Here is a 17,938-nt window from a genome sequence, read left to right as displayed (position 1 = left end):
CGTGTGGCTCCGCCGTCCGCGTTAATTAATTTCTTAAATTAATTAACAAGAACAAGTCTCATGTGTGTCTGGTTTCACTACCACACTGGGGCACATGTTAACCAAAACACAACATGCTGGGATCTTAACCTCCGCACACATCGTTCCCTCCGCATTTCTGATGTCAAAGCTTCTGTCAGCCAAAACTACATCCCCTGGTAACAGCTTGTTAAGTTGCCACATTGCTCTGTGATGTGTTTAGCTGATGCACGGCCCCCCACCCCTTAGAAATGAACGAAATTGCACCTTGTGGAGTAATCCCGATCAGGTATTTCATGGTGTGTGTACCCTTGTAGTGCGAGTACGTTTGAGCAAGAGCCTTTAAATTAGATGCTCGTTCTGTACGAACTTGATATCAGCTCGTCTCACGGCTGCTATCCAGGCTCGACGCCTTCGTTTGGTAACATCCGATACCTGAGCTCCTTGATGTTGCTTCCAGCTTGGGAAAGCATAAAAAGACAACCTAAGCTTATTCCCGTGCCGATCGTAAGATCGAACATTGCAGCCGACCACACAGCAAGTACGAACCATGGCTGTGCTTTCGCTCCTTCGTCGCTTGCGCTTAGACCCCGAACATGGCGGATCAGGCAAAAATCCTTTCCACGCCCACCCCCGTGATATCACGCTCCAAAGCCCTATAGTCAAAATCTCTATTGTTGGCCAAAATTATATCGTTTCTATCGTATATCGTTTCTATCGCCCACCCCTACTCGCCCTCAAACTGGGCGAGGGAAAGACGGTGGTACCTGTGATGTTTACAGAACTTTTATTTTGAAAGGTCGAATGTAAGGCGGAAGGAGGATATAGAAAAAGGAGACAACAGAAAACGGTAGATGAACAAGTTAGCGCTGCAGACTGTGTTGCCGCTGCAAGCCTGAGAATTAAAGAATGGAACTGAGAAATACTGAAGGTGTCATCATTAATGTTTGAGGCATGCAAACATTACATTGGCGACGAGAGTAAAGGTTACAACCAAAGCAAGACGAAGGAAGTTGCCCTACCCGGAGCTTAGGAGACAAGAACATGGCTGCACACGCTACTCCACTTCCACCCTTCGACACGGACACCGACCTCGGTTCCGTCGGACCTCGCTGGACGAAATGGCTTCAGAGGTTTGAAAACTACACCACGGCAATGAATATTACTGGAGATGTGAGATTAAGAGCATTATTGCTGCATGTGGCTGGTGAAAAAGTCCATGACGTTTACGACACGTTAGCAACGGTTGGCGACCAGTACGCAGATACAAAACAGAAATTGTCAGCATACTTTGCGCCTAAGAAAAACGTGCAGTATCAGATTTATCTATTCAGGAAAGCGGTGCAGGAATCAGGTGAAACGTTGGACAACTATCACACCAGGCTTAGGATTCTAGCCAAAAACTGAGTTTGCAGACATGACTGCAGAAATCAAAACACAAATTATCCAAAGCTGTACATCATCACAGCTGCGTAGAAAAGCACTCAGAGAACCTGATTTAACGTTGGATGATCTATTAAATCATGGGCGTGCATGTGAGTTGTCTGAATTGCAAGCTACAGGGATGGAAGCTGACAAAGCAGCTGCAGTTAATAAAGTACAGCACAAAACAGGACGTGACACCACGGCTAGAAACAAATGGACACCCTCATGGCAGCCGAATAACCGCTGTGGAAACTGTGGAGGCAGATATCCTCATGAGCAAGGCTGCCCAGCCAAAGACAAAATCTGTCATTCTTGTGGCAAATACGATCATTTTGCAAAGCAATGTCGCTCAAAGAGAAAAGAGACACATTGTGGAAAGAAGTAGAAGAAAAATCTGCCACCTCAAACTGTTCATCAAGTAACAGATAGCGCTGCACACGTGGAGACAGGGCACACATCCAGCAGTGATGACGCTTATGTATATGTGGTGAACACAGCTCAACATCCTAAACTCCCACATACTGAAGTCAGAGTAATGGGCACCCAGATACCGGTGCTAATCGATTCTGGGGCCACTGCTAACTGCTTAACTGAAGCTACCTACAACAAACTGACAACACGTCCTACGTTGACTTCTACAGACATCAAGATTTACCCATACCACTCATCTACGTCTCTCCCTGTGTGTGGTGCATTCAGGTGCAGTGTGGAAAAACAAGACAAAACAGTTAGGTGTTCCTTCTTTGTCATTAAAGGAGGAGGCTTCAATATTTTTGAGTTTTGAAACCTCAAAAGCCTTGGGACTCCTCCATATTGTCACTGCGGTCTCTTCTCAGTCTCAACGTTCTGTTGCAGACAAGCTAGTAGAACAACACCCAGAACTTTTCAAGGGAATTGGAAAACTCAAAGATTTTCAAGTGAAACTGCACATAAACACAGATGTAAAATCAACCTGTCAACCACACAGACGTGTTCCTTTTCATTTACGTCAAAAAGTGGAGGACGAACTTCAGAAATTAGAAGCTGATGACATGATTGAAAAGGTTACGGGACCAACACCGTGGGTTTCACCCATTGTAACACTGCCAAAACCAAAGAATCCGGACGACGTACGGATATGTGTGGACATGAGACAAGCAAACACTGCAATCGAACGAGAACGACACGTCACGCCCACGATTGATGATGTAATCCATGAGCTGAATGGATCTACGGTGTTCTCAAAACTTGATCTCAGGGCAGGATACCACCAATTTGAATTACACCCTGACAGCTGCTACATTACGACGTTCACTACTCATCTGGGACTTCGGCGCTATAAAAGACTGAGCTTTGGAGTCTCTTCTGCAGCTCAAGTGTTCCAAAATGCTATTTATCAGACGCTGCAAGGACCGAACGGAGTCAAAAATCTCAGTGATGACATTATAGTCTTTGGCAGGGACCAGGCTGATCATGACAGCAAGCTTACAGCTCTCTTTAAGCGACTATCAGAGTCAGGTCTTACTCTGAATCGAGAGAAGTGTGAATTTAATAAAACGAAACTTGAGTTTTTTGGTTTCATCTTCTCTGCAGGTGGCGTTTCAGCAGATCCTAAAAAGGTTGCAGCAGTTCAACACGCTCCCAACCCAAAAACACCTGCTGACATCAAAAGTCTCCTTGGCATGGCCAATTACTGCTCAAGGTTCATCAGAGACTTCTCATCAATCTCTGAGCCACTGCGCAGGCTCACACACAAGGCCACCCCTTGGACATGGGGTCAAGACCAAGAAACTGCGTTGCAGGCACTCAAGGTCAGTCTCACGAGCGACACGACGATGTCCTACTTCTATCCCAGCAGACAGACTGAACTGATTGTTGATGCTAGTCCAGTAGGACTGGGCGCCATCCTCTGTCAAAAAGATGAAAAGGGGATGAAGCACATTATTGCATATGCAAGCAGAGCACTGAGTGATGTGGAAACGAGATACTCGCAGACTGAGAAAGAAGCACTCGCCATTGTGTGGAGTTGCCAACATTTCCATTTGTATGTTTATGGACATCCATTCACACTGGTGACCGATCACAAGGCACTCAAAATCATCTGGAATAACCCAAGATCAAAACCACCTGCCAGAATAGAAAGATGGGGACTGAGACTTCAGCCATATAACTTCAGAGTGGAATACAGAAAAGGTGCTGATAATCCAGCTGACTTTATGTCACGTCATCCAGTGCCAACACAGGAGAATGAAAGTGCTCGTGCATGTAAGGTTGCAGAAGAGTATGTCAATTTCTTCTCTTATCACTCCACCCCAAAAGCCATGACACTTCACGAGATAAAAACAGAGACTCTGAAAGACCAGGTTCTGCAGGAAGTCATCGGTCACATCAGGAACAACACGTGGCATCTAACAGATAAATCCCAGCATGCTGACATTTTGAAATCATTCAAACATGTTCAAAGTGAACTAACAGTAGCTGACTCATCTGACTTCATACTCAGAGGCACGAGGATAGTTATTCCAACTGTCCTACAAGAAAGAGCAATACAACTGGCACACGAAGGCCACCAGGGTATCGTCAAGACCAAAGCGCTGCTACGTACCAAAGTATGGTTCCCAGAGATCGATCGGAAAGCAGAATCTGCAGTTCAAAACTGTCTGCCATGCCAAGCTAGCACACCTGTCACACACACTGACCCTCTGCAGATGTCACCATTACCCGAAACGCCCTGGCACAGTGTCAGTGCAGACTTTTATGGACCACTCCCTACGGGGGAATACCTGCTCGTTATCACAGACGAGTATTCTCGCTATCCAGTCGTTGAAAGTGTACGCTCAACATCAGCATCTTCTGTTATCCCAGTCATTGACAAAGTGTTCTCCATGTTTGGAATCCCAAGGACAGTAAAAACTGACAATGGTCCTCCTTTTAACAGTGAGGCTTTCTCACAGTTTGCAGACTACCTAGGATTTCATCATCGCAAAATCACACCTTGTTGGCCTCAGGCGAATGCCATTGCTGAGAGATTTATGAGAACCCTATGCAAAGCACTGAGAGTTGCCGAGATGCAGGGCACACCATGGAGACAGCAACTAAACATCTTTCTTCGTGAGTACAGATCTACACCTCATTGCACAACAGCGAGCTCACCAGCTGAAATACTGTTTCAATACCAGCTATACACCAAGCTCCCTTTCGTTAACACCACTCCACGGAAGTGTTCAGATGCTGAAGTGAGAGCAAGGGATGATAGTGCAAAGATCAAGATGAAGGTGATCGCAGATGCAACTCGTCGCGTCAGACCACACTCACCAAGTCTGGGTGACACAGTGCTGCATCGCCAACCCAAGCACAACAAATTATCCACACCATACAATGCAAAACCCTATAAAGTGACTAAAGTTAAGGGTTCTGAAATTACAGCTACAAGGGATGGACACTGAATTGTCAGCAATGCCTCATTCTTCAAGAAAATCAGACATGGACTTGAAGATGCCCCACCTGGACGGCATGTCGACCCCGCCTTAACAGACAAGCCCAGATACCCAGTCAGATCAAACAGACGCGTACCTATGCATCTGTCTGATTACATCAGATCTAAGACTTGAATATCTGAGTGACCCGTTAAAGGTTACGCTGTGTGTAACATGTTTGTTGTTCCTGAATCTAACACTGTAACCAGTATTCTAGTGTTGAATGTTGATAGTGATTAGTCAGAGATCTGCGCAAATGCAGTGCTGTTTAAGTGATGTTTAGGTGTGAAGAAACTCAAGTAATAAGAACGTTCAGTAATTTTATTAGGTGTTGTTATCATAGGTTCCGATTAATAATTCACCTCACTGAGTACCTAAGTTTGTTAAAGAAAAAAAGAAAGGAGGTGATTGTGATGTTTACAGAACTTTTATTTTGAAAGGTCGAATGTAAGGCAGAAGGAGGATATAGAAAAAGGAGACAACAGAAAACGGTAGATGAACAAGTTAGCGCTGCAGACTGTGTTGCCGCTGCAAGCCTGAGAATTAAAGAATGGAACTGAGAAATACTGAAGGTGTCATCATTAATGTTTGAGGCATGCAAACATTACAGTACTGCTGAAAGCGGCCGTCATCCAGGCGCAGCTCCTGGAGCAAATGGTGAAAACTCCAAAAAAACTTTAAAAAAAAACAAAAACAAAAAAAAACACACATCCCCATTTGAAAATGTCATGTGACAGTCTGATTGGCTTATGGAATGATGATGTCACAAGATGTGACATCATTAATACCTTTGATCCTTTGAAGTTCTGAAGTCTATAAATAGGGATCAGAAGCAGCAATTTTAAAGCAGTTTGTTCGCAGACTTCAAACGTTCAACACGAGATACATTTGGAAATATTTGTAAGCCTTTTCAGAGTCACTGTGCACAGGCTCCAACATGGGACGAAAACGCCGACAAAGAAAAATAAATAATGCTGCCTCTCCTTCGTGGTCTGGCCAGCCAATCTCTTCAGGAGAAATAACCATGGATGTTGTCTTATCAATCCAAAGGGCATTACAGGAAAGTCAGAAGGAAAACTCTGACCTCCATGACAAAGTTAAACAAATTGAAGAAGAGAAGCTTCAACTAGAGGAGAAGTGCAGACAATTGGAAGCACGAAATAAAGACCTGGAAGGAAAACAGCAACGGCAGCCTGATATAAAAATTATCAATGAGGGAATGAAGTTTGGTCAAGGACGAAAGAATTTTTTTTCCCGTATTTTTTCATCGGGAACACAGAGTGCCGAATTAAAAGAAACATCTGCCCAGCTTCAAGGAAAGAAAGCTACTATTGAGGAGATACAGATACTTCAAGGAAAGCTCGATGAAGCTGAGAAAACAATTGAAAAAATCCGCCAACAGAAGACTGAACAGGAAATACAAATGGAGCACAAACTGAAAGAGCTTCTTGAAGAAAAAAAGCAACAGGAAGAAGAAAAACGTATTCTCCAGGACTTTGAGAGAAGGAATCTAGAACTGCGAGAATTTTGTAATGAAATGAAGGAAAAAACATCTGAACTGGAAAGAAAAAAGACAATACGATTGCAGCGCAAACTCAAAGACATGAGGGAAATGTGCGTAGATCTGGCAGTCAGGTTTGGTGAAACAGAGTTAAAAAATATAGAGCTTCTTGAAGAAAAAGAGAAACAGGAAGAAGAAAAACGTATTCTCCAGGACTTTGAGAGAAGGAATCTAGAACTGCGAGAATTTTGTAATGAAATGAGGGACAAAACACCTGAACTGGAAAGAGAAAAAGAAATACCAATGGAGGACAAACTCAAAGCCATGAGGGAAATGTACGTAGAGCTGAAAGTCAGGTTTGATGAAACAGAGTGCAAAAATAAAGAGCTTCTTGAAGAAAAAGAGAAACAGGAAGAAGAAAAACGTATTCTCCAGGACTTTGAGAGAAGGAATCTAGAACTGCGAGAATTTTGTAATGAAATGAGGGAAAAAACACCTGACCTGGAAAGAGAAAAGGAAATACTGGAAAGACAATGTTCAGAGATGCAGTGTACGATCGATGGAATGAGGAAAAAACACTCAGAGCTCATGAATGAGATGTTGTTGAGGGTCAGTGACTTGAAGAGCCAAATAAGTGAAATGCAGGCACAAAAGCAACAACAAGAGAAAAAATATGAATACCTGCTGCTTATGCATCAAGTATTCAAGAGAAAAATTGACCTGATAGAAGAGATGTACAAGAAAAAACAAGAGAGAAATACAGACATGTGCAAGGCAAATCAAATGGAGGAGGCAACGTACAAAGACCCGAAAGAAAAGCCTAGAAAAGAACAAGCAGGATTAAAAGAAATGGAGCAAAGATGCAAGCAACTCGAGGAGCAAAATGCAGAAACAAACGATCAGTTGAGAACCCTTATCCTGGAGAAAAAAGCGCTCATGGAAAAATACCTGGAAATGAAGAAAAGAGGCGTCTGCTGGTTATTCAGATGATTTAGCCTCGTCCTCCTCCACCTGTGATCCATCTTAATTTTCACCTCTCCTGTCCCCCCTCTCCCTTTCTCTCCTAACACATATTCCCTACCTTCTTAATCTTTTTTCTTTTTTCACCCCCCCCCCCCCCCCCCCCCAACCAGTCCCAGCAGTTGACTGCCCCCTCCTGAGCCTGGTTCTGCTGGAGGCTTCTGCCCGTTAAAAGGCAGTTTTTCCTCCCCACTGTCGCCTAGTGCTTGCTCAGAGGGGATTGTTGGGGTTTTCTCTCCCCCTCCCTTCCCCCCACCTTCCCCCCCTCCCTTCCCCCCTTCATTTATTTATTTGATTGTTTAAGTTTCCTTTTATGTTGTTTCTGTAGTTACTTGTTTTACTTTTTTCAACTTATGTAACAAAATAATAAACCAATTGAATTTATCCTTTGAGTATTTTTCATCTAATCTTTACAGAATTAAGCTCTGTCTTTTATTTGCTTGTTAAAACTCTATAAATGGTGAAGTAAAAACCTGGGATATGGTTTAAAACATTGAAATAGACTAACCAACTAGTCTAAAACTAAGAAACACTTAAATATTACATTAAATTGAAAACAGTTAAAAAGAGATATCCCTGTTCATAAATGTCATTTGATAATCTCATTGGCTTATGGAGTGATGATGACATCATCACTCCTGGAGGGAAAAAGGCGCACAAAAGTGGCAGGAAGACGAAGAAAAAACACGGCATAATGATACTTTTACGTTTTGAAATCTACAAAGGTTTGCACTGTGAGAATCAACTTGTGAGAACTGTGACTAATCTTCGTGTGTGTGTGTAAAAAATAAAAAATAATAAAGTGTATAAAGTGTGTGGCGAGGGGCTAGTTATTCTGAGAAACCCTGCTGCAATAAATGAGGGACCACTGTATATACTTTCTCTATGAGTCTCCAGGTGAAGGCACAGCCATGAAGCCGTCCACTAGACAGTCCCAGATGGCCGTCGCTACCTGGGGGATGATCTGGCACACCGTGGACACACCGACTCTGTAACTGAACGCGATGGTCCTAAAGGAGTCCCTGGTGTCAAGGAACCTGGACAAAATTGTTCAAAATTAATATTATGTGTACTGCAGTTACAAAATTACAAAAAATTACAAAATATTCAAACTCCAAAATACTTTTGTGATGTCAGATTTAAATTACAAAACATAAATCTTACATAAAACATTTTGTAATTATAAGGATAATTACATAATATATATTAGATATAATATAAAACAGTCAGTTGTGTTTTGTTTTAACTTTAACATATCATAATTTGATTGGTAGCAACTTTTACCACTACAGTGAGCCAATCACTCATAATTCCTAAACATGTCAATCAGGTAGGAATGAAGTAAGACATTAATAGAAATAAAGAGTTGTATGTAGCCCTTTCCTTGCATAAATCATTGTTAATATTTTTGAAAAATTAACCTGTGATAAGACAGCATATCAAGATAGAATATGCTGGATAGAACCATATAACTAAAGATGAACCAAACTGTTCACAGTTTTATCTAACTCTCAGTTTTAAGAAAGGCTGGTGACCCCTGTTATAGAGTCTGACAGCTGCGGGGATTATATACAAATATTCAACTATACCAGAATTAAACCAGGTCTAAATAAAAAAAAGGAGTGAGTATCACTACAAAGATTAACCCACAGTGGTCCTCATACCACAGTTTGATATCAGCAAACACCGAGAGCATACTCTGATATGACACCACAGCCATGCTATCAATGCAAACACTGATAACACAGCATAAATCGAATTAAATCGGGACTTGATGAGACCTTTTGAGTAGGGCTGGGCGATATGGCCTAAAATCCATATCGCAATACCTTAGCTTCAAAAACAGCAGAATGTTTTTGAAGCTAAGGATTAGCAAAAGAGAAGCAAAACAAACTCCAGTCTATTGGTGCCTATTTTTCCATTCTTTTGTTGTCCCTTCTATACATGTCTACAATTTTCTTTCCTTCTTAAATTCTATCTGTTTTTTGCTGGCAAAGTATATTGCCTGTGCCAGAAGCATTCAGAAAGGACAGAATCACATTAAATGAGGTATTTCGGGGTTTTCCGTGTCTTTTGAGAAACCCAATCTTTTCTTAGAGACTTTACAAAGACAGATGATTACTTCTACTACTGTTCATCTTATCTTTGAAAGCACGTGGCCTGTGGGCGTCATGCAGATTGATACAAACCCCGAAGCACGTACAAACTCCAAAACACATTTCTAGCGTTAACTGAACTAGGGCTGGGCGATATGACCCAAAATTCATATCTCGATATTTTTTACCTGGACGGCGATATAAGATATATATCTCGATATTTTTTTTTAAGGCCATAAAGTAAGAACAAAAAGAGAGTTCTTAGTCAAAGCTGTGTCCCAGATGTCACACAGGCACTTTTATTAACATAGAGCATAGATGTACATAAAATTTACTCAAAAATAAATTATGAGCATTTACTAAATAATAATGCTCCATAAATAAAAGAAAACAATGTTGTTTTTGTGCATAACAAAAAGCTCACAATTGTGCAGTCAAAATGTAAACTAACAGACGCTGAGCATAATAACAAAGACAGATTTCACAGCTGCTCTGTTCCCAACTTCTACTGTGTGACTGACAGCCTTGAGTTTGAAATCCTCTTCGTAACCACGTCTCTTAACAGGTGCCATTTATGGTCCTTATACACAATACGGTAATATTACGTTGAAGCACAGTACGTATCACTCCGCGAGGCTCCTCGGTAGCCGTAATGCTCTGACAATCCATCAGCACCAGTGCAGCACCATAGCTTACCAAAGTCGTACTAAAACATTTTTTGACAGATTGCTGAGCGCTGTTTACCACATAAAATCGGTTCGCGGTCATCAAACACAACCAGAATTCATACATAAGGCGCGCTGTCAACTTTTGAGAAAATGAAAGGATTTTAGGCTGTGCAGTGCCTCTGGGCTGCATGGCGTTAGCGTGGTTAGCTCGTTAGCTTGGTTAGCTAGCTAACATGTTGACGGCGTAACTCGTTAACGGAGATTTGCTGTGTTCATCTTGTCGTTTCCTGCAGGTGAAGCGATGGGGGAGGAGGGGGAGTTGTGTTCAGTGAAGGAGGGGCGAGGCCGAGTAATGTTGCGTAAAGACAAAAGTGGACGAAAGAGAGGCAAACTTGCGGCTCCACAAGTATAGTTATAACGTAACATAGACTATATCGATATAAAAGATATTGTCACATCTTATATCTCGTATAAAAATATATCGATATTTTTTAAAAACTCGATATATCGCCCAGCTCTAAACTGAACTTCAAAACAGAGTTACCTAGATCACTTAAATTACACAATTGAAAGCATATGTGTATTGTTTGTGTATTTCTACACAAGCACTTACATATATTCAAATAATTTTAAAAAATGTTCATTTACCTGCTACTACCACACACCAAATCCGGTCGTTGGTACTTGCTGGCTTGTGTAGCCACTAGGTAACAAAAGCTCAACACTGGGCCTAGCATCCTTGGAGTTTTTACGTGCTTCTGAGTTTTTACGTGTTTTGGAGTTTGTATGTGCTTTGTCTCTAGGGGCCACCGTAAATATACTTATTCACTCCACATAAAATGTAATAAATAAATCATATAATACAAAAAACAACTATTTACATTTCAACTTTTAACTATTTAAATTTTCAGCTTTTTCCTTTTAAGCAAATTTAAAGTGAAACAACACAAAACACTGCAAACCACAACACAATTAAATATAAATTAAAATATGAAAACAAAAAGAACATGCACATTCTCTGTCATATGGGCCTGCATGAATAAACTTTCTGAATCCTTTATCATCTGCAACCGAAAATAGTTGTGGATGATTACTATACCTTTCTAATGTGACGTTGTTGTCCCTGGCTCTCTTTGGCTGTATCCCAATTTAGGGTCTGCATCCTTAAAGGCCACATTTTAAGGCCGATTACGTCACAGCGACGAAAGCTGTCCCAATTCGAAGGCTGCTCAAAATGCGTCCTTCAAATGCGTCCTTCATTTCCCTGAATTTTAAGGACGTGGCGGTGTAGACTTCGTGGCCCAACATATCCCAGAATGCATAGCGCGGTGGTGGGTGTGGATAATTTATAATGAAAAAAAAAACGGCGGATGAGGGGCACCCGAAGAGTAACTTAGTAAACTAAGTACTGAATATTATGTCACTTATTTATGTGCAAATGTTTAATAACGAAGAACATTAAAACATTACTGTTGGCCACATGTTGGCAAAGTTATGTGACATTAGTGACGTTTGTACTAGAGATGGCACGATACCACTTTTTTATGTCCGATACCGATACCGATATCATAAATTTGGATATCTGCCGATACCGATATGAATCCGATATAGTGTGTTTTTTAATCAGTAAAACTGTTTTTTTTAATATCTTGCTGCTTTTTGTATAAGTTCATACTCAAGTTAAAAAACAAGAACAACAATAAAGCTATTCTGTTATACCTGTATGTAAAAAAAAAAAAAAAAAAAAAAACCCACACTGCACCCAAAATATTTCATAGATCAGCAAAACTGATCAATCTAATAAAGTTAAACCTACCCCATCCTCCCTATTCTGGTATTTTAAAGAGTACTTAGCAGAAATATTAAGCAACCTAACTAATAGGGTTGCAAACTCCCAGCAAAAGAAAATAGGGAACCACCCTCTTCCTCATGATGCTTAATCAATGTAATCAACTTTAATTTGATGCAGGGTGAAAAAAATTCACAGAAATAAATTATTTTTCAAGAATAATTAAATAGATTCAACATCTTTCTTCAACAGAATTGCAGACTGCACAGATGGTACTTTCCCAAAGGAAAAAGTACTACTACTAAAAAGTACTAGGGTATATTAGACTTAACAGTTACTATATACAGTAATGGACTTCTATACATTTTACATCAGATTAAAACTTTGGGTGTAAGATTCAGATAATTATTAAATAATTAAAAGCTAGATATTTTAAATGAGAATAAGAAAGAAAAGTATGTCTTTGTGCCCCCTTTTGCCTGTTCATGCCCTATCGGCCCCCCTGGCTAAACTTTGCTAGATCCGCCCCTGCACAGTTACCAGCCGTCAGCTGCATAGAAAAAGATCCTGGTCTAGAAAGTAATATTAAATAAATTCTAACAACAGCTTATCAAGCTTAATAGTGCTGCTGTTGTTCAGCCGCTGGTTTCCTCTTTCTGGTGAGAAGTGGGCCAAAAACAAAGAAGAGAGACAGACTTGCGACAAAAAAGCCAATCAGCTGATCTTTAAGCAGTTTCACGATTGAAGTAGCAGCAGGAGAGAGAGAGAAGAGACAGTTGCTCTATATATCGGTTGTTAAGCTTAACGCGGGAATGCTTTACAAACATTCAGAGATGAACTTACACACTTGCTTTACTTCTCTCTGAGATAACTTCCTCGGAGATGAAATGTTTGCTAGCAGGCTACAAATACACACAGCCGCTCTATCACGTGACCACACTGCTCCGAAGTGCTACGGCTCGCCATGTCGCCAAGTTTTGTGAGGTGCTTTTTTGATATTTAATGGATCGGATTACATTTTTTATTTCTCTCCGATATCCGATCCAGTAATTTAGGTCAGTATCGGACCGATACCGATACGTAATATCGGATCGGTCCATCTCTAGTTTGTACTAACTTGGTTTTAAAGCCTTTACTTTAAAATATACGCCGTTCAATAGCTGACCTTAATCAGAGAATGATCAAAGCTCATGTAGAAACAAACAAACAAATGAACAAACGATTTTCTCCTTCATTTCTGTCAAACAAAGCTGTAAGAAACGTTTCCAGCTGTTAGTATCATGGTTGCTAGGCAACCTGGGCAGCGCAACCGTCCCATTTCACAAGCCTCGCACTTCCGGCCTTAGCGGTCTTTAAGTAAGTGGCCCTTGAGGATCGTTGAGGCTGCGTACTTTAAGGCTGCAGACCCTGAATTGGGATACAGCCTTTCTCTCTCTCCCTCCTGCTTTGTTCTTGTGCTACTGCAAGTGTAACTACTGCCCCTCCCCCCTCTTCCCAGCGCAAAGCACAAGGCTCGCATGCGGAGTGAAGCGGAAAAAAGTGCGAGAGAGAGAGAGAGAGAGGGCGAGAGAAGGAAAAAAAAACAAACCCACGGCTTGCTATAAGGAGCCGGCTCTAAGAGCCATTTCACTAATAGATGATCCTACAAAAAAGTGGTTGGTGGGCTCCCTATATCCAACTTTATTTATTGTTCTAATAGCTATTTTTTGCAATTTAAATATTGAATCCAAATATGTTTTGTATGTGTTCCCCCAAATTTCCGCACAATAGGTAATTTAAGGCAAACAAAGGGAAGTATACAATAAATATAGGCAGTTCTTATTCAAAGAATCTCTTGTTTTATAAAGAATAGAAATAAACTTGGACAATTTCCGTTTCACATGTTCTATGTGGGGCTTCCAACAAAGTTTATCATCAATAATTACCCCTAAAAATTTTGTCTCGTATACTCTTTCAATTTCAACATTATTTAAATTCAGTTTTACTTTAATATTACTTTTACTACCGCCAAATAACATAAATTTTGTTTTACTTTCATTCAATGATAGTTTATTAAATACAAACCATCTATTTAACATCATGAGTTCTGTTTTCAGTCATTTCTCTATGTCCTTTCCAGAGCAAAATAAGTTTGTATCAGCAAACATCACATATTTTAAAGTATCATTGGCTGTACAAATATCATTTATATAAAGTAAAAATAACTTAGGTCCCAAAACAGATCCTTGCGGAACTCCACAAGTTACTTTTCTAAGTTTAGATTTCATGTTATTAATACTTACATATTGGAACCTATTATTCAAGTAACTATTTAACCAAAATTGTACAACACCTCTTAAACCATACCTTTCACACTTCCGTAAAAGTAAAGAAAGATCTATCGTATCAAAGGCTTTACGTAAACCAATGAACACACCTATTCCAAACTGTTTTTCATCCACAGCTGTTGCAATATTTTCAATAAATTCCATCACAGCTAGAGATGTTGAACGATTTCTTCTGAAGCCATACTGATGATCATTCAATAAATCATATTTATCAATAAAGGAATCTAGTTTGTTTGCAAATAGTTTTTCAAGAATCTTCGAAAACTGAGACAGTAAAGATACCGGTCTATAGTTTGACACAATCTGTTTATCACCAGTTTTATATAATGGGATCACTTTGGCAATTTTCATTTTATCTGGAAAAATTCCAGTTTGAAATGATTTGTTACAAATATATGTTAACGGCTGAAGGACACTATGAAGAACTAATTTAATTAGCGACACATCAAGGTCGTCACAATCCATGGATTTTTTACTCTTGAATTTACTCACCACTTCTACAATGTCACTCTCACAGACTCCACCAAGAAACATTAAGTTACATTTACAAGAAGTAGAATCTACTTTATCATTATTTCCTCCTGGTACAGAAATCTCTTTTGCCAAGTTGGGACCTACATTAACAAAGTAATCATTAAATTCATTAACTATGCTCTCAATATTCTCAATCACTACATTACCTCTTTTTACAATACGTGTTGGAGAACATATATTATTTTGATTTTTTATTATCTTATTTAAAACCCTTAAGGACCCACAGTGACACTGGTGTCACCGCCCCTTTACACTTAGAGAAAAACTATTTATAATGGTTTAACTTTGACTTTTAACTAATAAAGTCCCTAAGTGGCGTCTACTGCACAAACTAGTTCAGTCATGTGACAAGTGAGGCACTCTCGGTGTTCAAGACACCATTTTCAAAGTCTTGGTCCACCTGGTTAGCTAATGAGACCACTATGCTAATTTTAAAAACTTTCTTTTCTTTTTGCAAAGGTAAGCTTTTAGTCATTCAACAATTCTAAACTTTAGATAAGATGTCATAGGTCACTTGTAACCTAGTTTGGTAATATTTCTGAAACAATTTGATCTAGAATCAGTTTGTTAAATATTGCTGTGACAAATATGTCACATCGGGCATTAAACTCCAAATTTTCTTAAAAAAACTGATGTGACATTTGATGATGTGATATTTATTCAGCCTACTGGTGGTGGTCAGAGGGCCCGGTGGCGCCTGTGTCCGGCAGCCTCGCCTCTGTCAGTGCGCCCCAGGGCAGCTGTGGCTACAATGTAGCTTGCCATCGCCAGTGTGTGAATTTGTGTGTGAATGGGTGAATGACTGAATGTAGTGTAAAGCGCTTTGGGGTCCTTAAGGACTAGAAAAGCGCTATACAAATGCAGGCCATTTATTTTAAGTAAATGTATTCTTTGTTGTTAATTCCCAGTCATATTTAACTAAATTCAAGCATAACTAATTTATTAAATTACCTAAATTTGTGATGGAACTTTACTTTAGCTTTGTCGAGGCGTTTTTCAGTTACCCCCCATTTTTTATCATTTTCACTCTTTTGTAGAGTGGATAAAAAGAAAAAATATAGTGTTCAAGATGCGCTGGAGTTTATCACTGCAGAGGACAGCGAGTATGAGGGATGTGAAAGTAGCTCAGATGAAGATTCTGAAGACCCTAATTACATCCCCCACAAAGATGTGGAGAGTGATGAAATCAAGTGAATCCAGTGATTCAGACAGTTGTGATTCAAGTGATTTAGAGACAGAGCCACATTCAAGCCATATGGACACTGGGCAGCCCAAGGCAGCTATCAAAGGACAAAAATTCTCCTGGAGAAAGAAAACGTTCGAAACCCCTGAGACCACATTCAAGGGACCCTGTGCCAAACCTCCAGATGAGATCCACACTCCACTGGAGTACTTCAAAAACTTCATCACAGATGATATGCTGCTGTTGTTAATGGAACAAACAAATTTATACAGTGTACAAAAATCCAACCATCTGAGAAATGTAAATACCACTGTTAAAGAACTAGAAATACTCATTGGTCTCTATCTGAGGATGGGTCTATGCCAAATGCCTGGAAATCGAGCATACTGGGAAAATGACACCAGGTGTCCTATGGTAGCAGATAACATGTCCCGCAACCGATTTCAAACCCTGTTGGGATCTCTACATTTCACTGCCAATACAGATTTATTACACAGAGATACAGAAGACAAGTGCTGGAAGATCCGTCCATGGCTTGAAATGTTTCGCAAACAATGCCTGGATATCGTCCCAGAGGAGTACAACTCTGTTGATGAGCAAATGGTACCCTTCAAGGGGACACACAGCCCAATAAGGCAGTATGTGAAGGGAAAACCCCACCCCTGGGGATTGAAAATCTGGGCCCGGTGCTCATCCTCTGGTATGCTCCATGATTTTGTTGTTTATCAAGGTGGTACTGGGAAGAAGACTTTACTTGGGATTGGAGATGTTGTGGTGAAGTTGTGTGAAACTCTGCCAGCTGAGCAAAACTACAAAGTTTTTGCTGATAACTTCTTCTCCTTAGCCCCACTTGTGCTCACACTTCTTCAGCGACAGATCTACTTTGTAGGAACACTTCGTGGAAATTGCTTAGCAGGTTGTCAGCTTGAAGATGAAGAAAGTCTTGCCCAGAGAGGCAGAGGATCTGTTGATGCCAGGGTGAATAAGGAGGAGAGCATGGTTATTGTGAAGTGGTATGACAACAAATCTGTTACCCTCATCTCATCCTATTGTGCAACTGAGCCTCAAGATACAGTCCATCGCTGGAGCAAATCGGGCAAGGCATTTGTTGAGGTCAAAAGGCCACTCATTGTGAAGGAGTACAACACATTCATGGGGGGTATTGACCTGCTTGACACCTGCATTGCAAGGTACAAGTACCACATGAAGTCACGGAGGTGGTATCTCTACCTGTTCTGGCAAACCATCATGCTCGGTGTTGTCAACGCATGGTTGATTTACCGTCAACATTGGGCTGATTTTTTTTTTTTTTTCCAGGAAGCTTGTTGAAGTAAACCAAGAAGTGTTACCATCATTATTCATGTTAAGAATTTGAAAATAAAAAGGAAATTCTGTTTCTAAAGGCAAGAAAGTGTTTACAGAATTACTTTCTAAATATGGAACAAATGTACCTTGTATGTCCAATGTGACGAATATGTGACATTTCAGATCTGGGGCAGTGGGTGGAGCTATTACAAAAAAAACTTCAGAAATGTGTTATATATGATTCATTTGATATAACTTACAACCCCCGTAATTTTCATGAAAGTAGAAATAGGCCTGGGTTCTTAAGGGTTAATACACTCCAGGTAGCCTTAATATTATTTTTATGTTTTTGAAGCAGCTGTTCATATCTTTTCTTTTCATATCGCACAATATATGTTAATTTATTTCGATATTTCTTATATTTGTCTTCGTTTTCCTTTGTTCTATGTGTCAAAAAAATCTTGTATAACCTATTTTTCCTTTTACAGGCTATTTCCAGACCTTGTGTAAACCATGGTTTTTTCTTTTTATAATTTTCAGAAAACTTTTTAATTGGACAATGGTATGGCGTTATTTTTGTGCCACTATTCTGAGCGCACGTAAAAAAAATTTGAGCG

General features: G+C 40.1%; 1 protein-coding gene across 2 annotated transcripts; it reads left to right on the top strand.

Annotated features, from left to right (window-relative positions):
* The first annotated feature begins 5,690 nt into the window (after window positions 1-5,690).
* On the top strand, window positions 5,691-7,689 carry LOC146509333 (uncharacterized). Of its 2 annotated transcripts, XM_085174219.1 has the most exons (2): window positions 5,691-6,201; window positions 6,235-7,689. In XM_085174219.1, the coding sequence occupies exons 1-2, from the start codon at window positions 5,836-5,838 to the stop codon at window positions 7,387-7,389; spliced, it is 1,521 nt and encodes a 506-aa protein (XP_085030345.1). In that variant the 5' UTR covers window positions 5,691-5,835; the 3' UTR covers window positions 7,390-7,689. The 2 variants fall into 2 exon arrangements, with proteins under 2 accessions (XP_085030345.1, XP_085030344.1); XM_085174218.1 differs by having other exon boundaries at window positions 5,694-7,689.
* The last annotated feature ends 10,249 nt before the right edge of the window (window positions 7,690-17,938 follow it).

The sequence above is a fragment of the Neolamprologus multifasciatus genome, chromosome 10, assembly GCF_963576455.1.
Source record: "Neolamprologus multifasciatus chromosome 10, fNeoMul1.2, whole genome shotgun sequence".
NCBI lineage: Eukaryota > Metazoa > Chordata > Actinopteri > Cichliformes > Cichlidae > Neolamprologus > Neolamprologus multifasciatus.
This window is presented reverse-complemented; position numbering and strand designations above follow the sequence as displayed.

Coding starts and splice junctions, on each gene's coding strand:
- LOC146509333 (XM_085174218.1), top strand. CDS start 5,836: ATGGGACGAAAACGCCGACAAAGAAAAATAAATAATGCTGCCTCTCCT.